This window comes from Protopterus annectens, chromosome 3.part1 (genome assembly GCF_019279795.1).
Source record: "Protopterus annectens isolate FY-2018-M chromosome 3.part1, PAN1.0, whole genome shotgun sequence".
NCBI classification, from domain to species: domain Eukaryota; kingdom Metazoa; phylum Chordata; order Ceratodontiformes; family Protopteridae; genus Protopterus; species Protopterus annectens.
In genome coordinates this window covers 380,093,232-380,115,257 of record NC_056732.1, presented here as the reverse complement: position 1 = coordinate 380,115,257, position 22,026 = coordinate 380,093,232, and the positions used below count along the sequence as shown (strand labels likewise).

Genomic DNA, 22,026 nt, shown 5'->3' with positions numbered 1-22,026 from the left:
AACAGTTAAGTAGTCCTCAATTATCTCATGTCCTTAAAGGGGCATTCAAGAGAAAAGTAATAAAACAGCACTCCAGGGTACAATTGTAGCTCTAATGCCCTTTTGGCAAGCACCATATCTAGCTAGAGGAACTATGGTTTTGTCCTGTGCATGTGATTAAACCTCTGAAACATTCATTTAGAGGATGAGTTGTGTATAAGTTTAGCTTTTTTAAAAGCCATGTATGATGCTTGTATTTATAGTCATTAACTCTTATGTCATTTTGATATATGGTTTATGGAAGCAACTGTACTTTTGAGTACGTCAGACATAAGCTCAGTATTTGTTTCCCCATGTTGCAGTGAGGGAAGTTATCTTACCTGTATGTAACCTTAGAAAATAGCCTTTAAAATCCTTGGTTCTGATTAATCCAATAAGTAAAACAATGGATTCTTAAATCTGTTTATAATTATGCAAGTAGAACATGAGACTGATAATACTGTTTAAAGTGAATTTAATAAAAAAAAAGCAACAACATGAATGAATAACAAAATCAACAGTTTAACCACTGTGAGATTGCAATGTAATTTACATCCGTGATTCCCTTGCTGTTCATCTTTGTCTGCTGTTGGGAGGGTGCTTAACTTGTGTTCATTTTAATGTGGGTTAATGTTCTGTGGTTTTCTGACTACCTTATCAGGCACATGCATCATGGGTAGTGAAGTTTGGCCTGGCAGCTGACAGGCTGGACATCATCATTTTATTTTGATTCTTTCCACCATAACCCTATTTTCAGAGGCATTTCAGCCCATTAATTCTACTTTTAGCCAAAGATGTAAAATATTTCTTCAACCTTTTCAGCCCCTACTCATGGAGCAGTAAAGAGTGTGGGATTGCATGCGTCTAGATTTCCAATGATCATTGAAACTGTTAATGAAATTGTGCAGTGGTTCTATTTTATTTTATGGAACTGATATGGCCTATTGCAAGCCATTTTTAGGCATGGATAAAAAGGGTACTTGGTCAGAGTGTTGGGGAGATAGCTGCCTGCAATGCATGCTGGAAGCTGTATGAAGTGAGTGACAGAGGCTACATTATTCATTTAACAGTTGCATTTATGGGGTTGCTTCACTGGTTTCCAGCAGCAAACTGAGTAGGAACTGATTTAGATCTTCCAGTTATTTGTGGATTCTTGCATTGTGTAGTGTCCTACTGCCCTTCGTTGCAGTGACTCACCTTACGAATGGGGAGTTCAAAAATTATCAAATGTTGTCTATGCTAGAGATACCCCACAAAAGTTTGCTGTGTGCTTGTACAAATGGGTTTACCAGAGATGCACAGAGGTGAGCAACAAGCAATCAATCTCCTGTGTTTGAAGCATACACTGCCTTCTACTGAAAAATAAGTATCATTTTTACTTCAGCTGCACTTCTTGTATTGTATTTTACTGTGTGCTGTTATTTGTGAACTGTATTTTGATGTGTTTTTGCTAGCATAGACCTGATTCAGATTTGCTGGACCCAGTCTGTTGTTATAGTTTCTGAGCACTAATCCAGCTTCCCTCCACAAAAGAGGGCCTCCCGTCTACCCTAGTGAGAGTAGAGTGTAGCTAAGGACCTACCTGAGTGGTGATTATTGGCCCAGGGCCCAGTCTAGTGTGCTACTGTTGGTTAGTGTTTGAAATCAGTTTGATTTTGTTGCTGTTTGTTGCCTGTGTTAGTGCAGGTTTGCATGGGGCCCACCACCTGTATAACGACGTGCAATGAGGCATACTAGTGGCAGTTATAGATGCAAACTCTTAGATAATTTTCCCTTAGTCAACTGCTTGTGCTCCATTGCAGGTTTTTTGCTGTTGTCTTCACTGCCCGGTTAGACATTCAGCTGAGCCTCTGAGGTTCTTCCATAAGTCTTACCTATTAAGCCCCTTGCAGTTTAGAAGTTTTTCTTGTCCCTTAGCCATACCTGGTCTTTCTACTCCTGTCCCTGTTATTGACCGCAGTGCTTCACTTAACATCATGAATGGACAATTTCCCACCATTGATATGGGCATCCTGAGGCAATGTAACAATTGTCATGTACACTGACAACCCACATCTCCTAATTCACACAAATGCGATATGTAAGAGATGCATCTATATTAATCTAGAATCTAGGGTCTCACTCACAAATCAGTATATCACGTACTAAGCAGGTATCCGCTTGTACACTTCACCTCCTGCACCATCCGTTCGTACAACACCTAAACCTACATATGCACAGGTTCTAACTACCTAAAGATCAGAGACCTCCCAAGCATAAACACACGTCACTTAATACATTCCCAGGAAATCCTAGTACCCATACAGATGCACACACCAGTGTCACACCAAACATGCCCCTAAGGCAAAACACAGAATCAAATGTTTTAGTCATAGGTGACTCCACTGTGAGAGACAGATGTCACTGTCAGCTGTCTGTCAGGTGCCAGGATCTGCTACATCACACACACTCAAGTCTCTCAACAGGCACTGTTTTATGGCTGTCATAGTCCATGTTGGTGTGAACGACTTGAGATGTACCTCACTGGACTGCATGAAGAGAGACATGATGGAGCTCTAATTATGTGTCTGTCCCTAGCCTTATGCATCATTCTACCTTCACCTAGAATATAATGTATCATATCAACAATTGTCTTAGTTTCTGGTGTCATCCTAAGGGGATCCAGTACCTGTCAGCCTGGGATGGTATGGTTGATAAACCACGATGCTTTGCCAGAGATGGTCTCCACCTGTCACCTCTACACTTCTAGCTACTGGTTAAGACTCTTGCCTCCCCATATGAAGACCAAAAAAAAAAAAAGGTCTTGGATCTTTCCAGAATTCTATTTTATTTATTTATTTTACATTTGTTTACCAGGATAGTCCGACTGGACACAGGTCCATTTACAGTGGAACCCTGGGGAGAAAAGTTCCGTACAAGTAACAATATAGTTAATACAGGTCTATGTTAAAAGACTGAAAAATCAAAACCACGAACGCCTAAACAGTGAAAGAAACAGAACTTTGAACTTGCTGTTATGGGGGGGCTGTGCCCCCCTGCTAAATATATATTCCAATGCCGAGATTGCACTACAGTGAGGAAAGGGCAAATATTCCAATGTTCACTGTACCGTGATCTGACAAACAGCACTTCGAGGTTCCTTTTTTCGCTCTTTAGGTGTTTGCGGTTCTGCTCTTTCGGTCTTGTAATATAAACCCAGTTAATACATGCAATAAGCTACAGATAAAATATAATAGCCACAAAGCACTTTTAAAAAGAAAAAGCAATTCTTAATTAAAATGCATATAGAAAAAGCAATTCATTAATTAAAATGCATATAGAAAATAACATTTAGAGGTTTGCAGTAAGGATTCCTGAGTTTGTAGCAGAAACAGAAATCTATTAGAGTAGCTAGTTTGTTACTTGAGGTAGGGGTTTTATGTGATGCATGGGTATAGCCAAGAATTCATTAGGTGTGCTTTGAGAGAGTTTTTAAATAATGTCGTTGAAGGAGCAGAGGTCAGAGTAGGGGGAAGGTTGTTCCAGTTTCTAGTTATGTTGTGGGAGAACAGAGCTTTCCCTGCAGAGTTATTGGCTTTAGAGATACAGAGGAGAGATTTTTCAGAAGAGCGGAAGGGATGATTTGATACGTACTGGGTTAGAAGTTGGTTTAGGGATGGGGTTTTGTCAGGATAGTTCATGATATTGTAGGCAAGTATTAATTGCTGAAAGTTGAGTAGTTCCGCATTAAACACAAGTAGCTCCGTGTTTGGCGATTTTTGATTGGCCCATATGCCGGCGTACAAGTCAAATCAAAAAATTGCACAGTGGACCCTCTTCTGTTCAGTCTGGAACATCAGGCAGTTCCACATTAAACAGAAGTAGCTCCATTTTGCTAAATTTTTTTTTTTTTTTTTCTTGATTGGCTTTATATACCAGTATACAGGCCAATCAAAAAAAAAAAAGCAGAGGCTGTTTTGCTGAGATTTTAACTGGCAGTGTGGGACTCGGGATAGGGCTGCTGATCCCGGGACAGTCCTGCTCAAATAGGTTGTCTGGCAACCCTGCCCCCATAGTGCCTTTTGTAGGGAATGTCACAAACAAAATTCCCAACATAAAAATATCCTCCAAAAACAACCTCAGGGTTATGCTGCTAAACGCCAGGAGTCTAACTCTGAAACTGCACTCAATGGAAACACTCCTCACCTTGGAAGAAGCGGATATCTGTGCAGTCACAGAGACCTGGCTCAAAGGACACGGAGAGCACCCAGGCCATACCAGGATGTAATGCCTTCCACACATTCAGACCACAAAATGAATGCGTGAAAACTAGGAGGAGTATCAATATGCATCAAAGATATACACCTCCAGATTGGTTAAACAGAATTATTGCCTAGAGTTGCTCCATGTGCAAATAGCTATAGGAAAGACCCCATCGTCTGCTGTAGATCCCCCCTCCATGAACAATGATATCCAGACTGCCTACTTGGATCTACTTGAGTCACTCAAAATACAACCAAACACCGTGGTTATGGGTGCCTTTAACTACTCCTCCATAGGCTTGGTAAATTATACATGTACAAACACACTTGCCCAAAGGTTTTTGGACTTGGTTAACTAAAATGCCTTGAAGCGGATAGTTGGCACCCCCTCACAAGGAGCCCAAACATTCCAGACTTGGTACTTACCAGCATGGTAGAATGGTGCACCACCACAAGTGTGTGGCCCTCCCCTGTTGAAGTCTAATCATAAATCAGTCTCTTTCAAAGTAACAGTAGCATCAGACCCCCCCCCCCCAGTGAAATTAGGCTAAAAAACGTCTCCAAAGCCAACTACAGACACTTACGAGAAGGCATTTAATAGTTTCAAAGCTCCTGTCCCCACTGATGGCAAGGACACCTATACTGGGAATAGGCACCAATGCATTGTCTAAACATTTATATAATTGTATTGACTCAGCCATTCCTGATAGGACCAAAGCAAGATCCTCAAGAAAAAAAAAAAAAAAAAAGAAAGCCTGCCTGGTGGACATCCGCCATAAACAGGTTTATATAATAATAAGAGGAAGAAGCTGGCTAAGAGCAAGAATGAGCGATCTCAGAATTGGAAGCACACCCTTCTCAGCTTGAACAAGCAAATAAGACATCTTGTAAAGTCTTCTAAAGCTAACTACGAATCTAGATTGTTATCCCTAGCTAAGGATAACCATAAGGCCTTCTTTAGCTACATCCAAAACCTTAATGAAAAAACCTAGATTTGCAAATGGTACCACATATACTGAACCAGTGGAAGTAGCCAACTTGCTAGTGGACAGGTTCAGTGATAAGTTCCTCCCTATCCCCACCACATATACCACAAAACCTTCCCACCACCTATTTTTAAGAGCACTCTCCAAGGCCAAAAACACAGCCTCTGTGGGACCTGTTAACATCCCAGGCTGCATTCTCAATGGTTGAAAACAGGAATTACCAACACAATCGGGTACTCCACAGCCTAAGCACTGTTTTTTTCCCTGCTGAATGGAAAACTGCTACCATCATCCCCTTGCACAAGGGGGGGGGGTGCTTCCACCGACTTTGGGAACTATAGACCCATTATTCTAACCAGCCTTATCTACAAGGCCATGGAGAGAATCCTAATGGATTGAAAAATTCTAATTTTGTGAACTTTAATCATACTTTGACTTAGGAATGGGGTCCATTCTCGTCATGGTATTAGAAACCCAAAAGACTTGGAGAAATTAAAAAAAAACAGAGACCTTATCAACAAGGAAATAACCTTCAAACACTTGACCCAACCCAGTTTGGGTTTTGTTAAAGGGAGTTCCTGTCGGTTGAACCTGGAGGACTTCAAGACTGTCACCAAAGCCGTGGATGAAGGCTCCTTGACATAATCCTCTACTCGAGCATCATTGAAAAACTCACCCAGCTGTGGGTCAACCCATATACCGTCAGGTGGGTTGCAAACTGGCTCATTGATGAAACATAGTCAAAATAGGGGACTCCACCTCCACCAGCAGACCAGTTACGGTTGGTGTTCCACAGGCATCTGTGCTGGGGCCCCTATTGTTTGGAATCTACTCGGACATGCAGGCAAAAACAAAAGGTCCTTGGCTGACAGTTTGCTGATAACTGTCAACTGGGAGTCAGAGTCCCCAAGTGATAGCAATATTCTACAAGTAGGACTTATGCAAAGCAATAATTGATGCCGAAGTCATGATGTTAAACTCGATGCAAAAAAATGCATTGTCTCCGTTGGCAAAGGTGATGTCCCTGCAGATCACCTTATTAATAACACCCTAAGCTCTGAGTCAGTGATCAGTGATTTGGGCACACAAGTTGACGACAACCTTACTGTTTATCACCATGTCTCCACGGTGGTAAGGAAGGACTTCTACATTGCTCACCTCATAAGCAAGGGCATAACTTCCAGCACAAGAGGTTATAACCCCCCCTGTACACTACCCTCATCAGGCCAGTAATGGAGTACAATGGTCCCTTTGGTATGTACCTAAACGGGCAACTGAAGCAACTGGAGAGACCTCCAAAGGTTCCTCACAAAGAAAATTCAGGGTCTTCAGCACATCTTACATGGACAGACTGAAATCACTGTCACTATACTCTGTATCGTATAGACTACTCAGAGGCAACCTGTTCCTTGCATACAGAGCAACCTCTGATCTTGCCTTAATGGAAGTGCTGCACATTCGTAAGTTAAATGGTACACTATTCAATCTCTGTAAGGACCGTAACCTAGCATGTAACATCAACAGGACTTGCTGGAGAGACGGGTAGGTCTCCTAGTCGTTGCCTCTCCTCTGGAATAAACTTGCAATACAGGTTAAACAGAGCCCCCTTAACCCTTTTTAAGTGTAACTTGGACAATTGGATGGGAAATTGCAAATTCACCCCAGGATTTTCACCTGTGTCCCTCTTGGATAGGGACAGTCAGTGCTGATTTAGATCAGATTATAACATAGACCATATCTCTAGACCCTTAAAGGAACAAGGGTTGAACTTGGCTAGGCTTGAAAGGGCCCCAGGGCCATTAGCCTAGCAACCTCCTATGAGCTATGAACCTATGTAGGGGTGAACAAACATTCACTATGGTATCCTTCTGACTGATGAAGAAATAAAATTGTTGGGAGACTTGGGTTTAACAAAGACTGCATCAACACACTAGGCACATTATAGCAGATGACCCTTGTATTGTGTGATCTTTTGATGGTAGTTAGCATAACCAGTTTATTTTATTTAGATAAATAAATAGATAAACATTATTTTCTGGAACGGAGCACTGATCTATATGGACTCTGTCCAGGAGTGGTGTCTGGTTGTGACTTGCTCTGTCGAGTTGTTAGGCAGTGGAGACTGAGAGAATCGGACCTTAGAGCACTGGATCACAGTTAACTAGCCAGTTAGAATAATAGTATGCAAGTTTTAGTTTTATGTTCTACAGCAAGATTATACATCAAGTTACACAGTTTGAGGTCATGTGGAGAGTGCTTCACTGTGTTAAGATAGAGTACAACTTTAACCAAAATAAAAACAGGGTTAAAAAATAAATTGAGCAATGCAGTGTAAACAGGTAATCGGACAATGAGGAGGAAAGAAGGAAATTCTTCAGCAAACTTTCTGAACCATTGCCTAAGTAACTGCATTATCAGTTAGAGGCATAGGCCTTGGCCAAAGTCTAGGAGCACAACACTAAAATTGTGTACTTCATCTTGGACAACCCAGACCTTCTGGATCACTGTATAAGCTATTCTACCATTCAGCTGTTGAAACAGCTGAAAATTAGCCATAGTTTTGATGCTTTATCTCTTCCTCGTACGCATGTGATTCCCACAAAGACCAACAAGAACAGAGAAGGATCAATGTTACATGAATATTTACATTTAACTATTTAGTAGTCAAGTTATTTAAACTTGATAAAACTGATTTGAAATTGTTCCAGCATTACCGGATGCTCTTCATCTGTAGTATTGGACCTTGCAGCACCACTAGGTGGTCTGTTTCCCTACAGTGACCACCCTAAGGAATATTGTCACTCACCCTAAATGTAAGGCTGCAGGTCTCCCTCTTCCTGAATTTAGTAATACCATAATTTAGTCACCCAGTGTAGCCTTAAAAGGGCAAGGCAAGCTGTTTTTAGTATGCATGCATTCCTGAAAATACAACCTGCTGTGTGTTTACTCAGCATACGTGTTTCAGGGTAAGTAGACAAGTCCATACCCCCCTCCCCACCAACAATCACACACACACAGACACACACATACACTGTTAAATCTCAAATAAAATAAATGCTTGTTTTTATTTTAGTAGCTGCTAAGGGGATTGTTGAGCCTGATACATCCACACATGCTGGAATGCCTTGCCAGACTTTATTTTGAAAATTGGGAGTGATCTCTGGTTAGATTCTTGCCAAACTGTTTCAGTTTTGAACTTTTGTTATAGAATGTATTCTGTTACATGGGTGGTAAGTATGGCTTTATCTGGGCAAGGTGAGTGAAAGACAACATAGAGAGCAGTTTGGGAAATCATTAAGACAATAGAGAGATGGTCTGGTGGCTGTTGGCTGTTATCTCCCTGGACACCGAAAAGGTATTCAGCAGAATGGAGCAGTCTGCTTAGATTTATAACAAAGTCTGGATTATTGCATAGGTTTTATTTGATCTGACTGTGAGGATATATTCTTGGAACATCTCCACACTTATGTTGAATTAATCTGGCCGCACCCACATTTGACCTTTTAAGTGTTTTTTTTTTTTTCTGAGGTTTTTCTCTCTAACATCTACAAATTGTTGCAGTTGGTATTGGGCGGTGATACACATGTGCCTGCAAAGCATTATGGGTGAGCAGTGTCAGCTTTTGAGCAGCTTCTTATGTTGTAGTTTTGTTAATATGTCATCACATGTTCATTTTTGGCCTAAGGAGCTTCACCTGCAAGACGTAATTGACAGATTTCCTTCTTGGGAAGAAACAAACTTTTGATGCATGTAATATGGAAATACTGTAACCTATACATTAATTTAGGCAGTTAGGGATTGTGACATCCGTTCTTTTTTTCATGTCCTGATAGAAGTTTTAAGAGGAACATATGGTAATGTAGCTGAAAAGCATAGATTTAATTGCTGGTCAGTTGTGGTGATGGGAAGTAGCTGAGTAGATACTACACATAACCTCTCTGTGTAGTCAACCTAATTACATATATCCTAAAGTAATGTTAGAGGGAGAGTTCTCTATGTGGGATAAATTTGTTAGGCACCATGATGCTACACTTGTGTAGATGTGTTTTTGTTGTCCATTTTTTGTGTATGATGTGTTTATAGTGTTATGGTAAAGTGTAGTCATTTTTCAACATATGTAATCTATAGTTATGTTGTATTAACAGGCTGCATTGAGTATTTTATGCTCATTTTTACTAGTAAAAGCAAACTTTTGACTCTTATCCCACATCATTTTTAACTGCAGGTTCTCGAAGGTGAAACTGAGAGATTCAATAAATGAATGTTTTTTTCTTATAAGCATTCCTAATATGGGAATCCTTTATTGCTGCTAGCAAAACAAGTTGTTGCTTATTGTATGTGATGCGGTATAACTGCTGTATTTAGTTGTGATCCTGTTTTTGTGTAAGTCTGCTCTAACTACAATTTTGCTATAGTTTGCTTAGCACTGATAATGTGTTCCTTACAGGAAAAAATTGATGCAAAATCTCTACTTAAGTCAACATGCAAAGCTTTCCTTAAGACCCTTGAAGAATGTATGCTGATGGCAAATGCAACCTTTGCCTCTGAACTGTTTGAGCCTTCACCAGCAGAGTCTCCTCCTGTGGCACCTGTGAAACCAATGAAGGTATATTGCTTTACTTAATTTCTAGATTAATCTTTAAGACAAGGAGATAAGACAATCGATCAATGTGCTGTTTTTCTGGGTGTAGTGGGTATAGTAAAGACAATGAAGATATCAGCAAGAGGCTATATTCAAAGGATAACACCATTCTGTGTAATGTTGCTGTTAACCTTAAACATTCAGAAGTACCTACTGCTTTACCCCTTCTACACTGTGCACATGTAATAAGTGTGTGTGTGTGTGTGTGTGTGTGTGTGTGTGTGTGTGTGTGTGTGTGTGTGTGTGTGTGTATGAGAGAGATGTGTAAAATGTGTGTATACAGATGTAGATTGACATAGATAAGACTTCCCTTGTATATTTTTTTTTTTTTTTTGGGGGGGGGTGATTTATGGAGCCTAGCATGTAAGGATGCAAACCTTATTACTTTGTTTTAAAATGTAAAGTATATTTTAAAGAATCTTGTAAACAATCAATCCCACTTTCATCAAATTCTTTCACATGCTATTTCAAAATAGTTTATTTAGAAATTTCCATTTTTAACAATCTAGCTGTCTATAAAATTGTAAAGACACTTAAATGTTCATTCATTAAAAACACAGCCGGCAGACTATTATTTTTGACCATCTACATGTCATGGTGTGATGCACACATATCCAGAAAGAGTTTTAGATTCAGTAAACTCTGCGTAGCAGCGAGCACTTGTGCTCAGACCCTAACATGTGGGTTGGGAGGGTGGCCTAATGGTTAAGGTGTTTGCCTTACAAACACAAGGTATAGGGTTTGAATCTCACAGGGGATAATTGGCTAGGCTTAAAATGGCTCATAATGGCAGTTAGCCTAGTACTAATCTATGAACCTATGAACAAATACAGAAACTTCTATGGCATGCAAATTACAGCATAAGTAGCTGAATTGTATGCTAATGGAGCAAATCAACACAGTGCGGCAATTAAACAAGCTGTAAAACAACTGTGTAGACTCCGTGCTAGTGTTGCCCATGTATTTGAAAGTTTTCCAAATAAGCCACAGAAAGGAGTGTAGACTGATACAAGAGTAATTTAACACATTACATCCGAGTGGCGCCTCCAGGTACGTCTGCAGTTAACTCCTACTGACACCTGTAGGCGTCAAATATTGTTTGTTCATATTTGCATCAATAATTCCAAAACCATGCTATGTACAAGGTTTTAAAAGATTTCATCTTAAAGCTTACACAATAGCAAACTTAACTGCATTAATATTTTACCTCTGTATAGAGCAGGTAAAAATATAGGAACGGTTGTTCTTATGAGACTAATTTATATAGATAACATTTTCACATTTTTCTAAATATCACAACAACCAGGTAACACAGACAGAACTTCTTAGCCTCACATTAAATGTCTCATCTAGATGAATAACATGTTGCTGACCATATGCTTGTAGCTTGAGTGATTGCTGAGCTATTGTAATTTTTTTACAAAATATTACAGATGTAGTAATAAGTTGCTATGTTTACTGTGACTTATAAAATTCAGTTTAAGACCTAAAACCTAAAGAATACTACCACTATAAAAATAGTTTGTGCTGAAGAGTTTGCCATTTATACTTTAATAATACTTATGGTTCCAGAGATATGAGCATTTGTTTGAAATGTGAGGACATAATTTGATTCTGTGAAAAGGCTTAGGCTTCACCCATTGGAAGTTACAGTGGAAACTTCATGAGCTCCATTGGAGTGAATAAGTTAATATCTGAACATTTGTACAGAACAGACCCTAACATGTGACCCCACAGACATTATGACATTATTAGACATCTTGGATGCTAGAAAATTTATATTAACAATAGCAACAATTTCTTCAGTGTCATGACATAAATGCAGCTTTGCATCCTCACCCCCAAATGAATAATGTACTTGTAACTAATGTAGACAGCCTAAAAGTGTAAACCGCATGAAACATAGAATTCAAAACCTGCATTCCTCTGTGCAGATACCTCAGTAATACCCTCCCTGGCTGTACAACATTGGACTTCTCTTCAATTCCCCTGCCTACATGGTTAACAACCATGTAAATTCAGGGCTGTCAGCATGGTGAAGATGCAAATGAGGTAAAAACTTATTAGAATTGCTGAATCCCAAAAACCTGTAACCATGTGGGGATTTTCACTTCATGTAGGCACTTAACAGGGTTCGTGTTGAATGCATGGCAATATTGAATGACTACTTCAGAGGGTGTGTAAGGTTACACTTACAGAGGAGTACATGCAGGTCTGTGAAGTGTAAAAGTGCATGTAAGCCGTGCACAATTCACACGTTCTATTTAATCCTCTATTGTTTGTTAAAATGTATTGTCTGTTTCTGCTTTAAGTTAAAATATAATTTTTAATTTGTCCTTGTTTCTGGAATGCTGAGTTTAGTGCAACCACAGGAAATGGAGGAATGAATGGCAGGTTTCACGGTGCTTGTCACGTACCTATAGGGCTAAAGTATAGAAGGGCATGGGTTCATAGGCGAGTACTAGGCTATTGGCCCTAGGGCCTATATAAGCCTAGCCAAACGGTACCCTGGCTTTTGCCACCCAAGAAAATTATTTTCTTGTGCACCTGTCAAGCAGAGCCACAGACGTGATCCCTGGGGTGAATTTCCTATCTCCCATCCAATCATCAAGATTATTCTTGAAGAGTGCTAATGAAGAGCTTTATTTGATATAGATAGGTAGTTTGTTCCAGAGTATGGGAAGTCTCTGGGACAGGAATCTATCCTTCCAGCATGTTCGGTTTATTGTGGTGACAAGGTTTAGGTCCCTAGAGCGTGTAGCTCGAAGGGATTGGGATTTCTTTAAGTGGAGCATGCCCAACAGCTCTGTGTTTGACATAGCATTATATGTTAGGCAGAGATCGCCTCTGAGTAGGCGATATGCAACAGAGTAAAGCTGGAGTTTTTTTGAGACTGTCTGCGTAGGGCAACTGTTTGAGGCGGTAATCCTCTTTGTTAGGTATTTCTGCTGCATTTCCAGTTGTTGTAGATGTCTTGTAAGGTACATACCAAAAGGAGTGTTGTACCCTGTAATGGATCTGAGTGATGAGTAGAGGGGAACAATGACCTCTTTTTTTTTGTCCTGGATGGGAAACCTTTTGTGATGAGGTGTGCCACATAGAAGGATTTTCTGACTATGGTGGTGATGTGATTATCAAAGGAGAGACTACTGTCCACCTGTGTCCCAAGGTCTCTTATCACACTTTTGGTGTTAAGTAGACTACCGCCTATGTGGTAGTTCATGGGTACAAAGTTTTTACCAAAAGGGATGACAATGCACTTTTTGGCATTGAGCTTGAGGCCTTGGCTTTGACACCAGACATCTGTCTCAGTGAGGCCCTTTTGTAGGATGTCCACATTGTTAGGAGTTTTGATTATGGCTCGTAGTTTGCAGTCATCTGCGAACTTTGTTAGCCAAAGACCTTCTGTGTTAGCCTGTACTTCAGAGAAGTAGATACCACATAGGAGAGGACCTAGGACTTAACCCTGTAGTACTCCACTTGTCACTGGTCTGAAGTTGGATTTAGTCTGCTACTTTCACAGTGTGGGTTCTGCCAGTGAGCCAGTTGGCAACCCATCTTGTGACATAGGGATTTATACCTAGTTTAGTGAGTTTATCTATAATTCCAGAGTAGGGGATGGTGTCGATAGACTTGGCGAGATCTAGATAGGCACCTTACCCTCATCTACAGCTTTGGTGACCGCTTCAAAGAAGTCTGTCAGGTTTAGGAGACATGATCTGCCTTTTACAAACCCGAACTGGGTAGGGTCCAGAGTTTGGAGATTACCAATGTCATTGTTTATAAGTTCCATGATGATACATTCCATAGCCTTGCAGACCAGGCTCGTCAGGCTAATGGGGCGGTAGTTCCCCCTTTGTGGAGTGGGATAACCATTGCTGTGCGCCATTCAGTGGACACAAAGCCTGAGGTGAGGCTATGATTGAACATGGTACATAGGTGGGGGTGCCAGTTTGTTCTGTAGTTCATGTAGAACGCAGCCTGGGATGTTGTTAGGTCCCATGGATGCTGTGTTCTTGGCTTTGGAGAGTGTTTTTTTCCCTGTGCAGCCGTGATTACAGGAACTTTGCATTCTTCCAGTATAGAGTTGCGCCCTTTAGGAGGTGAGAGAGGGGTAAAGTTAGTACTGAACCTATCTGCCAGGATGTTGGCAATATCAGTTGGTTCTGTATATTTAGTGCCATTGTGCTGTAACTCAGCAGATCTGAGTGTTGCCATTGAGATTCTTGACATAGCTATAGAGTGCTTTGTGCTTTGTGGTTGTCTTTAGTATCAGTGGTGATTTTTTTTCTTTCATAACTAGTTTTGGAGGATTTTATGAGGGATCTCAGCTTCTTACTGCGGGTGACCATGGAGTTCCTCCAATCATGGGATTTTACTCTTTTTTGCAACAGTTTTTCTTCTGCTGTAGAGTTTGTTTATGGCAGGGGACCACCAGATTGGCTTCCTTTTTTTGGAGGATAGTGTCTTGGTTCTGTTAGGGATTGCACGATCCATGCACTCGTGTAAGTTTTTATAAAGTGCATTGGTATAGGATTCAGCAGTCATACCTCTATTGTCCGTCAGCATGGGTGTCATGAAAGTTGCCACTTCTGTCTTAAGAAGCATGAAGTTGGCTTTGGAGAAAATGTTTATGGTGGTTCCTTAATGGGGAGTGAGGGTGGGATGTGGATGTCTAGGGTGATTAGCGTGTGGTCGGATCTGACCAGCGAGGAATTGACCTCTGGTGTGGAACTCTGGTTGCCCAAGTTGGTAATGATCAGGTCTAGGATATTGCTGCCCCTGGTGGGGGTGTGGATAAGTTGATCCAAGGCGTTGGTATTTATAAATTCCAGAAAACATTGAGCATAAGATTTGGTACATGAGTAGTTTTCCCAGTTAATGGTGGGGTAGTTGAGATCGCCCATTATTAGGGTGTTCGGTTGTATCAAGAAATGAGGAGTGGGAATCCTGGGGTATGGTGGGTGGGATCTATAGCAAGCTACAGTTTGGATTGCGGTCTTGCCCAGAGTTAGTTGCACTTGGATAATCTCGGATGCATTATGCTGAGCAGCTAGCCTGGAGGTGTGGATATCCTTAATGAATATGGACACGCCTCCGCCTTTAGTTTTTCGGTCCAGGTTAGGTGACCGAAATGTGTGGTATGAATTATAGCCTGGTAATGCAGGGGTGCTGTCTGGAGCCTTGAACCAGGTCTCTGTCACTGCACAGATGTCGATGTTCTCCATTTTAAGGAGTGCCTTCAGTGAGTACATTTTGAGGTTTAGACTTCTAGCATTAAGTAGCATTACCCTCAGATTTTGCTTGCTTGTACATGTTACGGTGGTGAATTTCTCATTTGAACCTTGCCTAAAAAAGGTACTATAGGGGTGGCAAGAGCCTTAACCAGTATCCGGAATCCCAAGGGCGACAGGTGCAGGCCCTCTCTAGCAAATAATAGTGGTTTGTCGATCATGTCATCCCAGGCAGACAGATACTGGATCCCCTTAGAATGACATCAGAAGCTTAGCCAATTAAAGTCACTCATTTTGTCCTTATACTGTGGTATCATTCTGGGTGATGGCAGGATGCTACTCAGGGCTAGGGTCATACCTACCTGGGCTACAAGATCGGAGAGCTGCTCCATGTTTCTTTTCATGTAGTCCAGGGAGGTACATCTCAGATCATTCACACTAACATGGACAATGACAGAGTCATATTTGTACTTGTTGTGGAGTGACCTGCGTGCGTGTGTTATGTCGCAGATCCTGGCACTTCGTGTAGGCACTTAACTTCTAGTGCAGGGTCTGCAACCTTCCCTCTACTTTTTGAGCTGCTGTCACAGGCACTGGCAGAAGTAATAACAAGATCACCTGTGTTCACCCCATTTCTAGGTCGGTGTGTGCAGTGGTGCGTAGGTGAGCATCACTCAAGTGTCCAGCATTAGAGTTGATATATTCAGTAAAGTAGCAGATGTTTTTCATAAGTGCTAATTACAGCATAAGTAGGTGATTTTCAGTACAGTGGAGCTATTTACCAAGCTATAAAGCATCCATGTAGCGTACATTCTGGTTTTCCCTGCATACTTCAATACCATGGAAGTAGACGAGGAAATTGTAGGACTGAAATAAATTGCCTCAGCTGCTGCATTTGTAAGGCAAGTTATGAACCTAGAATGTTTTCTTTAATAATATGGCATATCCTTGTGCGTCTTAACTTGGTGCAGTAATGAATTAAATAGTGGTGGATTTGTACAGAAAGTGCCTGAACATGTGACAGCAGACATTTATTTTACTTCTGTGTCCATTACTAAGGTGTTTTTCTTGTTCCTCTCATTTTTCATTGCACTTCTTGTGTGCTGCGCCACAGAGCACAAAAACTGCAATTGGCTAATGGCTGTATTTATTGGTTTGTGAGAAGCAGGACCGCCTATGAAGCAGACTGCCAAAAATAGTAATCGAATACATTCAATTAATGCCCATGGCCATCGTGGAAACCTGGCCTGGAATATAGATGGTACTTGGTTCTGGTACAGTGTGTGCAACCTTTTTTTTACCACTGTGGCATTGCAGTGCAACATGGACAACTGTTTCCTCAACATTATTGTGGCAACAGGTGTAAGTGTAAGACTGCCATACATATGGTCCTGGGTTTGAATACACTATATTCCATGTAGTATTATTGTTACTGATAGAGTAATCTATGTATTACATTTATGATCAAATGTATGATTGCAGGTATACTGTGTAATGTAGTCCTGTAAATATATTCCTGCTGTCTTGATGAACATGGCTTTAACTTTTGCTAAAAAACACATACACAACTGCATGTAGATGAAATTGCTTGCCAGTGTTGTATTCTGCTTGTCAGACATTAGCAATGCGGCTCATGTTTCTGCACTGCTTACCTACGTGCAAACAGATGTAACTTGCATGTGTGTATACTTTAACCATAGCGCAAATCCGCTGCTCACTGCACTATGGAACTATATATATGATGCCTTCTTATTATGACATAAAACTACATGTGGAAATATTGCAAAATCAGGGCACATTCTAAGTATACATCGTATATTCACAATACATAATGTGGTGTCCCTCCCCAAGCAGTACAACACTGAGTCTCAGTATTTTTAAACCCCTATAACAACCACACTACAAAGTGTAATATATAATGTTGTGTGCTCCCTCATGGACAGGGCCAGTTGGTGGTGCTGACAACCTTGCTCTGCTAAACTCAATCCAACTACGCTCAATAAATCTACTTGTGTTATTACACAGCTAGGCCACCTAGGACACACTACATTTAGGTTACTAGCCTCATATGAATTTATGTACTTATGCAAGTCTCCCAACCTGTTGTCCTCCACATGACCTGCTGATGTCATCTACCATAAATTTACCTGCAGCCATGTCGAAGTCAAACTTGTGCCATGGCATATGTAATGGTTCTATTCTCATGACAGTCATGTGTGTGTGTGTGTGTGTGTGTGTGTCTGTCCACCCACAAGAGCAAGTGTGTATCTTGCAGTTAACACCCCAATCCCATAAATTGACAGTATTTTGATACTTGCAACTGCCTCCACATCCATTTCAGGCAGGCCTCCCAAACTTTTCCCCCACATGGCCTGCTGATGTCATCTGCTGTAGGTTGACCTGCAGCCAGATAAAAGTCATATTGGTGCCAAGGCCCTTGCATAAAGTATTGTGTTCTAGAGTCTGGGTACTTGGATAGGTAGGGGGTTTGTTCTCACTGAAGTCAAGGTGTCTGTGTGTGTGTGTCTGTGTGTGTGTGTCTGTGTGTGTGTCTGTGTGTGTGTGTGTGTGTGTCTGTGTGTGTGTGTCTGTGTCTACTCAGCAGCATAGATGTGCTATCCTACAGTTACCTCTCCAATGGCTTGGCTTGCCAATATTCTGATACTGCACCTGCCTACACATCCATTTCAGGCAGTCCTCCCACCTTCTCTCCAACATGCACTGCTGATGTTATCCACTGTAAATTGACTTGTAGCCATGTAAAGGTCAGACTTGTGCTGTGGTGCTTGCATAAAGTACTGTGTTCTGTAGTCTTTGTGCCTGGATAGCTATGGGTTTTATCCTCACTGCAGTTGTGTGTGTGTGTGTGTGTGTGTGTGTGTGTGTGTGTGTGTGTGTGTGTGTGAGAGAGAGCTATTACTTTACAGAAAACCTTTTACACCAGCATGTGAGACATTGTTTTCACCATATGTTCAACAGACAATGCTGATTTAATAAGCTATATTAGATTATTGCATATGCAACCACCCCATGAGGGCAGGATCAGAAACAGACAGGAGGATGTCACATTAAGTTCATAAGAGGTTACCTGGCCAATGGCCCTAGGATCTTTATAAGCCTAGCCATGTTTATACCATTGTTCAGCTATTGACATTATGTGGGCTATATTTGTAGCACAAGTCTATGATCGGTACTGACTGCCCTTATCCAAGAGGGACATGGCTTTACTAGAATTGGGAGGTTGTTCCAGAGGAGTGACCATCTCTGGGAGATGTAGCTGTCTCTCCAGCATGTCATGTTATTGTTACAGGCTAGGTTAAGATACCTAAAGTGAGTGAATCTGATCCCATGTGACCTGCAGATGTGCAGAATTTCTATTAGGGCAGGATCTGAGATTGCCATGTAGACCAGGTACAAGTCACCTCTCAGCAGCCTATAAGATGCAGAGTACAGTGACAGATCCTTCACTCTGTCCATGGATGTCTTGTGTTGCAGGCCCTAAATTTTTTTGATGAGAAACATCTGAGGTGTCTTCAGCTGCTGCAGGGGTCTGGTAAGGTGTACATACAGAACTGAGCATAGTACAATCTTTGTGATCTGATGAGGGATGAGTGCAGGGGAACTATATAATCCTTTGCTTTGGATGTTATGCCCTTACTTATGAAATAGGCAACACAGAAGACTTTCCTTACGACTGTGGACACATAGCGATCGAAATTAAGGTTGCTATCAACCTGTGTTCCCAAATCTCTTACCACAGAATTTGAGCTAAGGGGGTACTGTTATGTAATTTACAGAGACTCCCCTTTTGCTGAAAGGACTAATGCATTACTTTGCTTTTATTTTGAGTCCGTGGCATTGGCACCAATCATTTTGTCTGTGTAAGCCCTTTTTATAGTATGCCAACATCGTTGGGGGTCTTAGTGATTGCACCCAGTTTGCAGTCATCGGCAAACATGTTAAGCTCTAAGCCATCTATTTTCCCCTGGACTGCTGAGAACTATATTCCAAACAGTAGGGGGTCCAGCACAGATCCTTGTGGTACACCAGTGGTAACTGGTCTGCTGGTAGAGGTGGGATCCTCAACTTGGACTGTGTTCTGTCAGTGATCCAGTTGACTACCCATCTAGTGACATATGAGTTAATTCCCAGCTGTCAGTTTCCCAATGATGCCTGAGTGGGGGATTGTCAAAAGCCATGGCTAAGTCAAGGTAGTGTGTTGCCTTCATCTAGGGCTTTGGTGACATTCTCTAAGAAGTCCATCGGGCTTAATAAGCAAGCTCTACCCTTAACAAAGCCAAATTGTGTCAGGACAAGAGTTTGAAGGTCATCTGTGTCTTTGATAATGTCCATGATGATTCTCTCCATGGCCTTGCAGATAAGGTTGGTTAGGCTTATGAGTCCATAGTTGCCAGGGTCTGTTGAAGGGCCCCTTTTGTGCAAGGGAATTACTCTTGTTTTCCATTCTGCTGGGACAAAGCCAGTACTTTCACTGTCGTTAAAGAGAGTGCCAACTGTTGTGCATCGAGAACTCTTACCCCAACTGAAATGCAGTATGCTCAGATCAAGAGAGCTTTTGGCAATTGTGTTTGCATGTTTAAAGTTCCATGGTTGTGTTCTATCCAGATCAAAACAGACCATCAATTTCTAGTCACTATTTTGAGAAAGCCTATGCATACAGCTCCAGCCAGATTGCAGTGTATGATGATGAGACTGGAGAAGTATCATTTCACTCTTGTCTACAAGAAAGGCAGACTTCTTCATCTTGCTGATACATTGTCCAGATCGCTCAAACACCAGAACAGCATGAGAATGAGAACCTTGATTTTGAAGTTATGGAAGTTAGAATTTTTTCTTTCACACGTTTTGATGAGCTGAGAGATCACACAACCACAGATCCAGTTTTACAGAGGCTTAACCACTTTATTCAACAAGGATGGCTGTCAGAGCAATCCAGTTTACCTCGAAGTGCAACCTTCCATACAGAGATGAGATTTTCTGACAATGGTGTCATTATGAAAGGTCCGAAAGTAATTGTTCCAAAGTCCTTGCAACAATCGTACATTACTGTCTTGCATCGTGGTCACCTAGGAGCAGACTCTACAAAAAGAAGAGTGAGAGGTCTAGTATTTTGGCCTTCTATGTCAAAAGATATTGAGAGAGTGTTATTATCTTCTGTGTGTAATGGTACTAAGTCACTTCAACAGAAAGAACCACTTCAGCTAAACCAGATTCCTGAACTACCTTGGTGGACAGTGGCTACCGACATTTTTGAATGGAATGGTCAACATTATTTGGCGTTAGGCTCTTCTTCAAATTGGTTTGAGATTGACCTACTTCCGAATCTAGCATCCAGTACTGTGATCACTGAGATGAAGCATCATTTTGCAGTCCATGGTAGTCCACACAGTTATTTCTGACAATGGCACACAGTTTACAAGCCAACAGTTCAAAAGATTTGCCAAAGAGTGGGATTTTATTCATGTCACAAGTAGGCCAGAGTATCAGCAGTCAAATGATTTGGCAGAACGTGCAGTTCAAAGTGCCAAACAATTGTTAGAGAAGTCAAAACGAGACAATAGTGATGTTTTCCTGAATCTCTTGAATCTCAAATATTCCTCGTGATAAACATCTTGGTTCACCTGCCCAGAGACTTCTGTCGAGACAAACCAGAACCATGTTACCAATCAGTAGTCATGTGCTGGTTCCATGTGTCAGGAACAACAGGTCAGTGAAAACCAATCTGTTGAAGCATTTAACCCAGAAGTCCTACTATAAGGCCAGCAAAATTCTCAATCCATTATGAGAAGAAGCATGTGAGTGACTGTATCTCGGACTGAGTTATCCTGTGTTCCAGTTCCAGAGAATATTCACATATTCACATTCCTGTTATGAATCCAGAAGTTTCTGATATGTGGTGTTCACTGAAGACTGTCTCTGTTGCTAAACCCAGTCCAGATTGTCATGTTACCAGATCTGGTTGCATCTCCAGACCATGTTATAGATACACGGCAACTTGGACAAGAGCATTGCTTGTTTCTAATGTCTATAGTAATACATGTCTAACTCCAGTGTTATTTTCAGGTAATAGCGGTCTTTTTAAGATGGAGGATGTAGATCAGTGTGTGTGCATGTACCTTTAAGATGCTGTCTAAGGGCTTGTACAAGTGTGTAAATACTGAGCACGTCCGAGCCTGACTGCCATTTTGTAGTAAGCTGTTGGGATGTAAGCATGTATGTCTGTAAGGTCTGTCTGTTAATCCGGTTGTATTTTATGATGCTGTTATCTATCCTGATGTGGTTCTATGTAATAAAGCATCTAAACAAACTGTTCATCTATGTTAAAGAGGGACAAGATCCATCTGTTATTTCAGTGGCTTCAGACATACCATCCAAGTTACTGCCTTCAACTACTCTTCTTTCTGATAAGGACAGCAGGATCCTGGAAAGGCTTGGCAAAAAAGTGTAAAGTCACTCAATGGGTTGCCAACTGGCTTACTGACAGAACCCTGTAAAAGTAGCTGACTCCAAATCCAGCTCCAGACAAGTGGAGTACCTCAGGGTTCAGTCCTGGGACCTCTCTTGTTTGGCATGTACTTCTCTGAAGTACAGGCCAACACTAAGGGACTCTGGCTAACAAAGTTCGCAGATGACTGCAAACTGGGAGCCATTATTTGAATTATTGAATCCCCAAATGATGGGGATACTCTACAAAAGGGCCTTACAGAAATAGATGCTTGGTGCCAGAGCCATGGGCTCAAGCTCAATGCCAAGAAATATATAGTTATCCCTTTGGGAAAAAACATGTACCTGTGAATTATCACATAGATGGCAGTACACTAAACACCGAAAGTGTGATAAGAGACTTGGGGACATAGGTGGACAGTGGTCTCACCTTCAATAAC

At 41.3% G+C, this 22,026-nt stretch overlaps 1 protein-coding gene across 2 annotated transcripts in view; it reads left to right on the top strand.

Moving 5' to 3' along the window:
* The window catches only part of PLEKHA8 (pleckstrin homology domain containing A8), a 384,133-nt gene that overhangs the window by 136,557 nt on the left and 225,550 nt on the right, over nt 1–22,026 (top strand). For both annotated transcript variants that reach the window (XM_044066845.1, XM_044066846.1), the window contains exon 5: nt 9,693–9,851. In XM_044066845.1, coding sequence (XP_043922780.1) covers nt 9,693–9,851 — 159 coding nt within the window. The remainder of the gene's footprint in view (nt 1–9,692; nt 9,852–22,026) is intronic.